This window comes from Leptonychotes weddellii, chromosome 3, assembly GCF_054177405.1.
Source record: "Leptonychotes weddellii isolate Sample4059 chromosome 3, ASM5417740v2, whole genome shotgun sequence".
NCBI classification, from domain to species: domain Eukaryota; kingdom Metazoa; phylum Chordata; class Mammalia; order Carnivora; family Phocidae; genus Leptonychotes; species Leptonychotes weddellii.
Window position 1 is genome coordinate 102,106,045 of NC_138371.1, and position 13,307 is coordinate 102,119,351.

The 13,307-nt window shown below is 47.7% G+C and overlaps 1 protein-coding gene across 1 annotated transcript; it reads left to right on the forward strand.

The window, feature by feature from the left end:
* The first annotated feature begins 441 nt into the window (after positions 1-441).
* On the forward strand, positions 442-5,610 carry LOC102747117 (serine protease 40). Its single transcript, XM_006745986.3, has 3 exons — positions 442-640; positions 2,222-2,388; positions 5,293-5,610. The coding sequence occupies exons 1-3, from the start codon at positions 442-444 to the stop codon at positions 5,608-5,610; spliced, it is 684 nt and encodes a 227-aa protein (XP_006746049.3).
* Positions 5,611-13,307: the final 7,697 nt, after the last annotated feature.

Sequence of the window (13,307 nt, forward strand, 5' to 3'; positions counted from 1 at the left end):
AGTCCAATGTTTCTGGTCAGAGCTGGGAATGAGCCAAGTCTTCTCTCCTCTAAAACAAAGGAGTATAGTTTGAAGTACTCCGCTGTTTCTTTCCAGCACTGAGATTCTCTGCTCCTTTGATTTGGGGGCATACTGGGGAAGCCATCAGACAGTTTCACAGGACAGATGTCCTGAGGCTACAGACAGGCATCCAACCCAACTGACAAGAATATTAGGAAGGGAGGAGAGAGCAACGTCTGGAATAATGGTGGTGTCTGGTTGCTTAGGAGAGTGGGGGGAGTTGAGGGTAGACAGTCAGGTGAGGATGTGAGGGTGCTGGCTCAGCCCACAGAGGAGACAGGTGACAATGCAGCATCTCATGACAGGTCCCATGAACCATCTGACTACCGGATCCTGCTCGGGTACCATCAGCTCCAACATCCCACTGAGCATAGCCGGCAGATGACAGTGTATCAACTCATTGTTCACAGTGAATTTAACAAGCGCTACTTCATGGGCAGCGACATCGCCCTGTTGCAACTGCATCTGTCTGTGAACTTTACTTCCCACATTCTCCCCGCCTGCCTCCCAGGGCCAACCACGAAGCTGCCCATTCACAGCAGCTGCTGGATCACTGGCTGGGGGATGATCACCGAGGATGGTGAGTAGGGGTGGGGCAGGCCGGGAGGGCAAGGGCTAAGGAGGAGGGAGGTGTGATGCCCATTGTAGCGCCCTTCCAGCCCAGAAACCATGTCCGTCTCAAGATTCAAGTTTCTTTCTGCCCATGGATCAAAAAGTCTGAGCATCGCTAACTTTCGGAATCAGGAACTTGGGTCCTTGGAATCCAAGCCATTCAGGATTCCACCCTGACTCTGAGGTACTGCTTGGGACCATGTCAGGCCCCTCCAAGGCTTCACCAAACACCTTTTGGGCTTCCCCTGCCATGGAAGGTACATGCGGCAGCAGGAAGGAAATAAAAGCAGGCCTGTTTGCCAGCCTGGGAGGCGAAGTTGGGCTGTTGATAGCTTAAGAACATTTTCCTCTGTGACTCTTACTTCCCCTCATCCATTACCTCAAGTAAAACTGGCCCATTTTGCCAGCTTGCTGGGCTGGTATATTTTTAGGCCGAGACAGGAGAAATGGTGGGTCTTTTGACACAATGGTGAATACTTTTGTCTTAGGAAAACATACTTTTGAGTGAAGAAACTAGAACGTACATTTGGCTGACCTGTAGGGTCATAGGTCTGCCATGATCTGGCGGAGTATCTTAGTGGTGGCCCTGGGGGCAAGACTTGCTGGGCTGAGCCCCTGGCCCCTAACTGTCAGGCACAGTCTCTGGTCATGAGAACCGCCAGCTCTCTAGCACTTCCAGAAACAGCCTCCTGGGATGGACTATGGCTCCGTAAGGACCACGGGCAGAGCCAGGAGGGTTCTGCAAGACAGTCGGAGGCCAGGACTTGGGGCAGGAGGGGAAGGCACAGGCCAGAGCAGGAGAGACGGAGCCGACGTAGCCTGCAGCTCTGCAGCTTCCTCCACGCCCTCCCCTGACCACAGCTGCGGGACCAGGGCTGCCCCCGGGGACCCCCGAGAGCTGCACATGAGCAGCGCTGCCTGGGGGGGAGCTGTCCACGTGCCACTGTGCTGCCACATGCAAACACCAGTCAGCCCTGGGAGCCACGTGTGGACACAGAGGCCACATGGGGAGCCTCCCCAGACCAGCTGCCGCTTGAGGCTGGGCCATGTCTTCTCGGTCAGACTCCCTCAGCCCACCTGGCATCTCGCGGGCACATCGGTGCCACCCAGCCTGGGCTCCCCACTTCCACCCTCTGTGCTTCTACTTCTATCTCTGCAGAGCTGCCCCGTCATTGTTTTCAAAATGTAAGGAGACCCTTCAGTGGTTTCCCAGTGTGCTTAGCATGAAATCCGAACTGCCCGGCCTGGTGAGGAGGCCCTGCTTGCTCTGGACCCTGCTATGACCTGTCCTTACCTCGTACAACCCCCACTCTCACCTCATGCAGCCAAGTAGACCTCCCCTCCGGCCCTTCCTGCTGCAGGCCCCTCACCTTTGCGCTCCTGTCCGTCCTGCACGTCTTGTCCCTTCATCTTTGCAAGTCCTCTGAGAGACACCCCAATCCTGTCAGCTAGAATCGGCAGCATGTCCATGAGCCAGCAGAGGGGAGAGGGAGCGAGCCTCCCTCCCAGGCTCCACCCCACATCTGACCTCTCCCCCACCCCCCTGCAGATTTCCTGGCCTCACCATTGCAGCTGCAGGAAGGAGAGGTTGGCATTGTTGACAGTGAGGTCTGTAAAATGTATTTCCAATCGCCAGACTCCAGCAGCAGTGAATATTCTATACACGAGGATATGTTTTGTGCCGGGGACCTCATGACAGGAAAGTCCATCTGCCGAGTAAGTGACATGGGCTCCAGGTGTCCCGTGGGAACTCAGGCTGCCCCTCTTCTCCTGTGGGGTCTGCCCCCGTCTGTCTTCTCTGAACCCTACCCCAGCCCCCGACTTCCTCCTCCTAAGCCCAGCCCAGCCTCAAGTGTTAGAGCTGAAGCTCAGAAGTCCCCAAAGGGTGCTAGTTAATACCATACCTGTCTTCTTTAAAAAAACACTGTTGAAGCATAGCATATGTAGAAAAGGGCATAATTCACAAATGTGCTGTACGATGTAGTTTTAGAAATTGGCACACTCATGTAACCAGCACCCGAAGAGTCTTCCTCATACCGCCTTCCTGTCACTAACTCCCTGAGAGTAGCTCTGGCTTCTGGAGCTGCTGGAGATTCGTGTTGAGACTTACATACAGGGAATGAGATAGGATGCATTTTCACCTGGTCTCCTCCAGGCAAGGTTATGTTTGCAAGATTTATCCATCTTAGGTGTAGTTTACATCGTTGGTTTACTGCTATATGGTAACCCACTGTGTGAACATACTATCTCTTTATCTATCCTTTCTAGTCTTGGTGGCATTTGGATAGTTTCCACCTGAGACCATTGCAGATAGATTTGCTATGAACATCCTAGCGCATATGTCTCAGTGCCCATGGGTTCACATTTGGGTGCGGTATAACCCTGGGAGTAGAATTACTGTGCCATGAGGTATGCAAGCTTCGTCTCTCATAGGTGCTGGAGAGCAGCTTTCTAACCTGCTTGGTACCAGTTTGCACTCCCACCAGCAGTGGCTGAGAGTTGTCGTTGCTCCATGTTGTCTCCAGTACTTAATGTTGCCTGCCATTTTCAATTTAACGATTGCATGTGAATTTTAATTTTATTTCTCTGGTGAATAATGGAGATAAGCACTTTTTCATATATATATTGCCTCTTTTAAAGAGTGTCTATTCATGGTTTTTGTCATTGTTTCTATGGGGTCGTGAGCCTTTCTTACTGAATAGGCCATGAGTATGTTATTGGACATACGTGTTAAGAATGTCTACTACTCTGTGGAATCCTCTCTTTTATGGTGGGGAAACTGAGACACAGAGAGAAGTGGGTAGCCCAAGGTGAGGTAGCATGACAGTCAAACCTAGAACACCAATGTCCTCCTCTGGAGCTGTGGCCCCCACAGGCTTCCTCCTATAGCCCCCCTCCCTCTCCTGCTCCTTCTTGCTAGCTTTTGTCTCTCTCCTTGGCCATCACCCACCAGCTCAGAAACATACTGTTGTGATTCCCATCTTCAAACGCCCTACATGCACCTTCTCTCCTCCCCAAAGCCCTGCCCTGGGCCCTGATTCTCAGCCTGCCTTCCCAGCAGGGCTCACCCCGGTGGCGTCTGCACAGGCCCTCTCCAGCTTGCTCCCTTCTCTTTCTTGCCTCAGCCCGTCCCATCAGGTTTTGTGCTTGCCCTTTCTCCACAGTGCTCCCATCAAGATAGCCAGATGCCTAGGTCTCACCTCTGACCTCCTCTCACCTGGTGCTCAGCCATGCACCTGCAACATCTCCCATCACACTCGGAGGGCAGGCCCTCCTCTGTCACCTGCTCTCTTCGACCTCTTTCTGACCTCCACACACAAAGGACCCACCACTCCGCCCTATCCTGCTTTTCTTGCCTTGCTCCATTTTTACCTTAGATGGAGGGAAAGGGCCAGATATGCCAAATCCTGTGCCTCAGCCTTTCTCTCTTGTCTTTGTTATACTCTCTCTGCTCAAAGTAGTGTCTTGACTGGGCTCCCTGTGCTGATTTCTGCCCTACCACTGGCTGTGCTTCACCCAGCCCCAGAACATCCTACCATCCTTCTAGAATCTGGACCAGGGCCCATTACTTCCCTGCTGAGTGTCCTTCAGTGTCTCATCACCCCGACCCTCCCAGCTGACAGGGGACTGGGACCTGGCCCTGTCGCTCCTTGGCCTCACCTATTCCAAGCAGGCTGGCTACCTGTGACCGGATCTTCCTGGTCAAGCCTTGCGCATCCCTCCCACCTTGGCTCAGAGGCTCTCTGATGGCCCAGGTAGGGCAGCCCGTCTTGCCACTCACCACCCCCTGGCACCTCTGTTCCACATCTTGCACCTGCAGATGTGTGTGATCTACTGTCTGTCTTCATTTTCCACGTCACTTCCGTGTCTCCTGCACGCGGAGGGGACTCGGTCATGTTTATGCAACAGAAGGCTGGAAGGATGCTGTGTTTCCTTGGTCCCTACTTCTTAGACCATGACATGGAAGCATTATGCCCCATGGTGGCAGGTGCCTTCCTGCCTTGGACTCCTGAGCTCCGAGTCCCCAGCATTCTTCTGGGACCCCTTGGGCACCCTGCCATTCTGACCACCCTACCAGTCCAGGCTCAGGCATCACTTCTCTTCCTCGGACACATCTCACAGGTTGCATTTTCTCAAGAAGCTCAGCAAAGAATTAGAGGGAAAACTAGAGACCTTAATAAGTCCAAAAACAAAGGCTCAGGTGGGATGCAGTCCTGGGCTGCGGATTCAGCCAGAGGCCTGCAGGCCCCATGGGACTTCGGGTGCTACCTTCTCTCCCATAGAGCTGAGAGCACAAAGGGCTGGCATCCAACACCTGGAGCCCCCCTGTACATTCTCATAGGCCTGTGACTGTCAGCCTAGGGTCCCTCCAGAGCTTTGTGAATTGAGCTCCAGAGCCTACCCTTGAGATTTTGATCGAAGAGGTCTGCAGTGGGACCCTGTGTCTGGACTTTTCAAATGCTTCAGGTGATTCTGATGAGAACCACTCACAGCCCACATGACACAAGGCTTCCTAAATTCCACTCTGGTGGAGGACAAGGGCACTGTCTTCACCCTGCCTAAAACATATGTGTCCCCCTCTATCTTAGTTCCCACAACTCACACTGCCTTTTTCCTCAGGGAGATTCCGGGGGCCCCCTGGTCTGCAAGCTGAACAGTAGTACTTGGTTTCTGATGGGGCTGTCTAGCTGGAGCCTGGCCTGCCGCTACCCCATAAGCCCCAGCGTCTTCACCAGGCTCACCTACTTCTCCAGCTGGATCAATGAGAAGCAGAGGACCTCGCCCAATCCCGAACCTTCTTTTGCTCCTCCTCAGGAAAAACCTCCTATTTTGAGTGACTTCACTTCTCTGGGCACCGTCCACAAGCCCAGCACCTGCATGACCCTTGTGTTTTCACAGACCCTCCTCCTGCTGCTGATTTCCCTAAGGACTCTGTGACAGACCCCATGGTGCCCCTCCTGGCCCACCCCCCACAAGCTTGTCTGTGTTAGTACCAACGGGCTCTGCATTCTTCTTAACTGTGTCCATCTCTGAGCGCTCCTGTCCATCTGAGGTCTGCTGCAGGCCTGACAAAATAAAAATAATTAAAGGAGTTTCCCGCCCCTGTTTTAGACCTGTCAGAGCTACCATCCACCCCCACGCTATTGTTCTTCAAGCTCCTCAGCACAGGAAGATCTCCCTCCTCCCTGGAATAAGGGTGGGGAAGAGAGGGACACTCAGGGGCTTGCTGGCCATCCAGAGCTGAGCCACTAGCCTTGGGGAGTCTTCCAGAAGAGTTATCATGGCTTAGAGGCCAGAGTCTCACCTCATGGAGGAATTGGCATGCTCTAGGTCCCACAGAGAACTAGTGGGGATGGGTCCTCCTAGAGGTGGATGATTTGCCATGAGCTGGGCATGAAGAAGGATATTCCAGGCCCACAGGTCACATAGGCTCTGTTGGAAAGACTCTGTTTGAAGTAGACCGTGAAGGGCCCTGGCCACAAGGCTAAGGTCTAAAGTCTCAGGTCACCTGCCCTCAGAGCTTTACTCCAGGGTTAGCTCTCAGTCTATTCCCCTACTACCCACATCTCTGTCTTTCCCCAGTCTCTCAAGGCCCAGGGCACCACCCCCTGGAGATTTGACATAGTTTGTGGTTTGGCTGACCCTGGACTTGCTGGGCCAGCACTGAGCCAAAGCCATGTCCTGAGCTGCTGCCTATAAACATGTCTGGGTCACAGAATCTGAACTAATTAGCAAAATGCTCAGAAGGGTCTCACAATCACAGGCCCCCAACCTGAATACTTGCTGATCTGGGAGCAGGCCCCCACCATTGCAGGCCCACTATGTCCAAAGTGCCATCAGGTGTTCTATGCAAATTCTTTCCATTCTTGTCCCTCAAACAGCCTAGACTCTCACCAGCAGGTGAGAACAGGTCAAGTCACATGCACATGGTCACCAGAATCTTGTTGCCTTTAAGCCCTCTGCTACTCATGCAGAGTTTTCCTTCCCAGCTTAGCAGTATCTGGAAGTGAGAAAAAACCATTCCTTCCCGTTAATAAACTCAGTATGGGGCTCCATGGCCGAGTTGCTGGGCCCTGAGGTGGGAGTCAGCACTTAGTTCAGATTTGGAGCATTAGCCACCTGCCACTTTCCTCAACTCATGGTGATGGTGTTGGATTTCTCTCAAATAGAGACTACTGTTTTGTCCATTGATAGCTATGCTTCTGTGTGAAGCATGGAATGGTGTGACTACTTGCTCCTCCATGAAGTGTCTTGGGCCCCCTAACTCACAGATGCAAATTCATTTCCAGTCCACTCTGCAGATCTGCCAAATCACAGCTCCACCACAGCGTATTTCCCTGTTACCCGCTGCCAGCTTCAACGCTCAGTATTACTATCCAGATTTGATCTGTTTTTACGGATCTGGCCCTGAGGCCTAGGTCTGAGGTCATGTGGGTAGTAAATAGTAGACCAGAAATTCTAACCCAGATCTCTTCAAGGAGCTCAGAGGTCTTCCCTCTAATGCAGGCCATTCTCAGGCACCTCAAGGCCCTGTGTGACTTCCTTTCTCAGGCTACCTGTGAGAAGTATGATGAGAGGCTTGGGCTGACTGTCCCAAATGTGGCCCTGGTCAGTGGCAAGGAAAGATCCCTGATGTCAGGGCGCAGAGCAGGTCTGCAGGGCCAGTGAGTCTGCAGCTGCGGGACGGGCTAAGAGTGCCAAGTGCCACTGCAATGGGTTTCACTAGCCCTGCCCTCAGGAGCTCCCAAACTAAAGGAGAAACTAAAGGTGATCCTGAAGTGGCCTGTAGCTGGGGGACGAGGGTAGGCCAATGAGAGGATGGGCTTGAAGAAGGCTTTGTACATGTTCTGCTCTTTTCCCATCCCATACCCTGTGACAAATGCTGCCTAATATTTCTCAGGTGCCAGGATGCTGCAGTGTGGCCATGTCAGCTAGTATGTAGGTCCACACAGCCACCTTGAGTACGTGCCCTCCATGCCCTTACTTCTATACCCCCCCACCCCCACCCCCATGCAGGGGGAGCACTACCTGGGGAGACTTGGTCCTTCCTCTGCTATTTCTTCTAAGGGCTTTAAAGTTGAAGCCCTGGCTGTAGGAGTTGCCTGGCAGGTGGCAGTATGGAGGAGAGGTTAAGAGTGGCTTTTTGGTGCCTGGGGCCCTCTGCTTTGGGATCACCCTCGCTTCTCCTTGAACTCAGCAGGACGTCTGTCCTTTGCCTGTGCATGGTACCAAACAGTGACAGAGTAGCTGCTAACCCCTGGGGAATATGAGCGCACATGCGAAAATAATTACACACCTGTGAAGTATGATTGCCACATAAGAAATACAACAGACTGAACGTTACATATTATTTGAAATAGAATTATTGGAAGAGACTGACTCCAGATAATTAATAAACACAATAAATATCCTTCTGGATATAGGACAATATTGTTAGCAATAATACCCAAGACAAACCACAGGGAAGAACCAAGTCAAAATATCACATATAAAAATATAATGGTTGAATTAGAGGGCACAATAGATTGGGTAAATGGCAGGATAAACACAGGTCAGAGAAGCGTGCACTTGTGCTTTCTGCGGACGTTACGGAAGTATAGGCTCCGGAGCTGGCCTACTTAGAGCAGGATCATTGGTGGGGTTTCTTTATAAAAGAACTAATTACCAAGGTGTGCCTGGGGCATATGGAGAAGAGGAGGCTGGTGCAGGAGCCTGGCATAAGCAGCAGCAACAGAGCTTTTGTCACGCATCCCCCCCAACCCTTTTCACCCTCCCCCACTGTCTCCAGCACCCCCACCACCGCCAGCCCTAAGTGACAAGGGAGGGAGAATGAGGAGGAGGGACCAGCAGCTGAGGGACACAATAACTGAGGAAAGCTCACAAATAAGGTTTTCATGGAAATAAACACTGTGACCACTTTAGTCCCTTCCTGAGATCTTAGCTGAGGCTCCCCACGGGCTGAACCCTTGCAGCCAGAGAACACTGGAGGCTGTCAGGCCTTTCTACTTCCCACTTCCACCCCACAGAAGGAATGGGATGGGTTTGTCTGGAGGGACAGACAGGAGGTAACTGCTATAGGGGGACTAGATTACTAGATTCCACTCTAATGCTTAAAAAGAGAAATGAAAAGTATTCACTAATTCATTAAAATAACCTTCATGGGGCACCTGGCTGGCTCGGTTGGTGGAGTATACGACACTTTTTTTTTAACATTTTTTTATTTAAATTCAATTAATGAACATGTAATGTATTATTGGTTTTAAAGGCAGAGAACTGTGATTCATCAGTCTTATATACTACCCAGTGCTCATTACATCACATGCCCTCCTTAATGTCCATCACCAGTTACCTCATCCCTTCACCCCCCCCCACTCCAGCAACCCTCAGTTTGTTTCCTATGATTAAGAGACTATTATGGTTTGTCTCTCTCTGGTTTTGTCTTATTTATGTTTTCTTAACTTTCCCTATAATCCTCTGTTTTGTTTCTTAAATTCCACATATCAGTGAGATCATATGATAGTTGTCTTTCTCTGATTGACTTATTTTGCTTAGCATAATACACTCTAGTTCCATCCATGTCATTGCAAATGGCAAGATTTCAATTTTTTGAAGGCTGCATAATATTCCATTGTATATATATATACCACAACACCATTATCCATTCATCTGTCGATGGACATCTGGACTCTTTCCCTAGTTTGGCTATTGTGGACATTGCTGTTATAAACAGTGGGGTCTAGGTGCCCCTTCAGATCACTCGTTTGTATCTTTGCAGTAAGTACCCAGTAGTGGAATTCCTGGGTCATAGGGTAGCTCTATTTTCAACTTTTTGAGGAACTTCCATACTGTTTTCCAGAGTGGCTGTACCAGCTTGCATTCCCACTAGAAGTTTTGGAGGGTTCCCCTTTTTCTGCATCCTCGCCAATATCTGTTGTTTCCTGACTTGTTAATTTTAGCCATTCTAAGAGGTGTGAGGTGGTGTCTCTCTGTGGTTTTGATTTGTATTTCCCTGATGCCAAGTGATGTTGAGTACTTTTTCATATGTCTGTTCGCCATTTGTATGCCTTATTTGGAGAAATGTCTGTTCATGTCTTCTGCCCATTTCTTGATTGGATTATTTTTTCCTTGGGTGTTGAGTTTGAGAAGTTCTTTATAGATTTTGGATACTAGCCCTTTATCTGGTATGTCATTTGTAAATATCTTCTCCCATTTTGTTGATTGTCTTTTGGTTTTGTCGACTGTTTCCTTTGCTGTGCAAAAGATTTTTATCTTGATGAAGTCCCGATGGTTCATTTTTGCCTTTGTTTCCCTTGCCTTTGGAGATGTATCTAGCAAGAAGTTGCTGCGGCCAAGGTCAAAGAGGTTGCTGCCTATGTTTTCCTCTAGGATTTTGATGGAGTCCTGTCTCACATTTAGGTCTTTCATCCATTTTGAGACTATTTTTGTGTGTGGTGTGAGGAAATGGTCAAGTTTCTTTCTCCTGCATGCGGCTGTCCAATTTTCCCAACACCATTTGTTGAAGAGACTGTCTTTTTTCCATTGGATATTCTTTCCTTCTTTGTCAAATATTAGTTGACCATAGAGTTTAGGGTCCATTTCTGGGTTTTCTATTCTGTTCCATTGGTCTATGTGTCCGTTTTTTTGCCAGTACCATACTGCCTTGATGATTACAGCTTTGTAATAGAGCTTGAAGTCCAGAATTGTGATGCTACCAGTTTTGGTTTTCTTTTTCAACATTCCTTTGGCTATTCGGGGTCTTTTCTGGTTCCTTACAAATCTTAGGACTATTTGTTCCAGCTCTGTGAAAAAAGTTGATGGTGTTTTGATACGGATTGCATTCAATGTGTAGATTGCTCCAGGTAGCATAGACTTTTTCACAATATTTGTTCTTCCAATCCATAAACATGGAATGTTGTTCCATTTCTTTGTGTCTTCCTCCATTTCTTTCATAGGTGTTCTATAGTTTTCTGAGTACACATCCTTTGTCTCTGTGGTTAAGCTTATTCTTGGTATCTTATGGTTTTGGGTGCAATTGTAAATGGGATTGACTCTCTTTTTACTGTCTCATTGTTAGTGTATAGGAATGCAACTGATTTCTGTATATTGATTTTATATCCTGCCACTTTGCTGAATTCCTGTTGAGTTCTAGAATTTTGTGGTGGAGACTTTCAGGTTTTCCACATAGAGTATCATGTCACCTGCGAAGAGTGAGAGTTTGCTTCTTCTTCACTGATTCAGTGTCTTTTATTTCTTTTTGGTGTCTGATTGCTGAGGCTAGGACTTCTAGTACTATGTTGAACAACAGTGGTGATAGTGGACATCCCTGCTGTGTTCCTGACCTTAGTGGAAAAGCTCTCAGTTTTTCCCCAATGAGAATGATATTTGCTGTGGGTTTTATAGATGGCTTTTATGATATTGAGGTATGTTCCCTCTATCCTTACACTGAGAAGAGTTTTAATCAAGAAAGAATGTTGTACCTTGTCAATGCTTTTTTATGCATTTATTGAGAGGATTTTATGGTTCTTGTCTTTTCTTTTATTTATGTAATGTATCACATTGATTGATCTTCGGATGTTAAACCACCCTTGCAGCCCAGGAATAAATCCCATTTGGTCGTGGTGAATAATCCATTTAATGTAGTGTTGGATCTTATTGGCTAGTATTTTGGTGAGAATTTTTGCATCCATGTTAATCAGGGATATTGGTCTGTAATTTTCCTTTTTGGTGGGGTCTTTGTCTGGTTTTGGGATCAAGGTAATGCTGGACACAGAGATGCCTGGGTGGCTCTGTCAGTTAAGCTTCTGCCCTCAGCTCAGGTCATGATCCTGGAGTCCCAGGATTGAGTCCCGCATCAGGTTCCCTGCTCAGCAGGGAATCTGCTTCTCCCTCTGACCCTCCCCCTCTCATGCTCTCTCTCCCTCTCTCTCAAATAAATAATATCTTTTTTTTTAAATAAATAAAATCTTAAAAAAAAAAAGTAATCCTGGCCATATAGGAAGAGTTTGGAAGTTTTCCTTCCATTTCTATTTTTTACAACAGTTTCAGAAGAATACGTATTATTACTTCTTTAAATATTTGGTAGAATTCCCCTGGGAAGCCATCTGGCCCTGGGCTCTTTTTTGTTGGGAGAGTTTTGATTACTGCTTCAATTTCCTTGCTGGCTATGGGTCTTGTTCAGGTTTTCTATTTCTTCCTGTTTCAGTTTTGGTAGCTCATGCATCTCTGGGAATGCATCCAGATGGCCTAATTTATTGGCATATAGTTGCTCATAATATATTCTCATAATTGTATTTCTTCAGTGTTGGTTATGATCTCTATTTTTTCATTCTTGATTTTATTTATTTGAGTGCTTTCTCTTTTCTTTTTGATAAGTCTGGCCAGGGGTTTATCAGTCTTATTCATTCTTTCAAAGAATGAGCCCCTAGTTTCATTGGTCTGTTCTACTGTTCTTTTGGTATTTCATTGATTTCTGCTCTAATCTTTATTATTTCTCTACTCCTCCTGGGTGTAGGCTTTATTTGCTGTTCTTTCTCCAGCTCCTTCTGGTGTAGGGTTAGGTTGTGTATTTGAGACCTTTCTTGTTTCTTGGGAAAGTCTTGTATTGCTATGTACTTCCCCCTTAGGACCACCTTTGCTGCATCCCAAAGATTTTGAACAGTTGTTTCCATTTTCATTTGTTTTCATGAATTTTAAAATTCTTCTTTAATTTCATGGTTGACCCATTCATTCATTAGTAGGATGCTCTTTAGCCTCCATGTACTTGTGTTTTTTCAAAATTTCTTCTTGTTTTTTTTGTTTGTTTTGTTTTGTTTTTAAATTTTATTATGTTATGTTAGTCACCATACAATACATCATTAGTTTTTGATGTGGTGATACACGATCCATTGTTTTCATATAACACCCAGTGCTCCATGCAGTACGTGCCCTCCTTAATACCCACACCGGGCTAACCAATCCCCCTCCCCCCTCCCCTCTAAAACCCTGTTTGTTTCTCAGAGTCCATTGTCTCTCATGGTTCATCTCTCCCTCCAATTCCCACTCCCCTCATGTTTCCCTTCCTTCTCCTAATGTCCTCCATGCTATTCCTTATGTTCCACAAATAAGTGAAACCATATGATACTTGACTTTCTCTACTTGACTTATTTCACTTAGCATAATCTCCTCCAGGCCCATCCATGTTGATGTAAAAGTTGGGTATCCTTCCTGATGGCTCAGTAATATTCCATGGTATATATGGACCACATCTTCTTCCATTCATCTGTTGAAGGGCATCTCGGCTCTTTCCACAGTTTGGCTATTGCGGACATTGCAGCTATGAACATTGGGGTGCATATAGCCCTTCTTTTCACTACATCTATGTCTTTGGGGTAAATACACAGAAGTGCAATTGCTGGGTCATAGGGTAGCTCTATTTTTAACTTTTTGAGGCACCTCCACACTGTTTTCCAAAGTGGCTGTACCAACTTGCATTCCCACCAACAGTGTAAGAGGGTTCCCCTTTCTCCACAACCTCTCCGACATTTGTTGTTTCTTTCCCTGTCCATTTTTGCCATTCTAATTGGTGTAAGGTGGTATCTCAATGTGGTTTTGATTTGAATTTCCCTGATGGCTAATGATGATGAACATTTTTTCAT

Coding starts and splice junctions, on each gene's coding strand:
- LOC102747117 (XM_006745986.3), top strand. CDS start 442: ATGACAGTGTATCAACTCATTGTTCACAGTGAATTTAACAAGCGCTAC. Junction 641..2,221: donor GGGGATGATCACCGAGGATG/GTGAGTAGGGGT, acceptor ACCCCCCTGCAG/ATTTCCTGGCCTCACCATTG. Junction 2,389..5,292: donor CAGGAAAGTCCATCTGCCGA/GTAAGTGACATG, acceptor CTTTTTCCTCAG/GGAGATTCCGGGGGCCCCCT.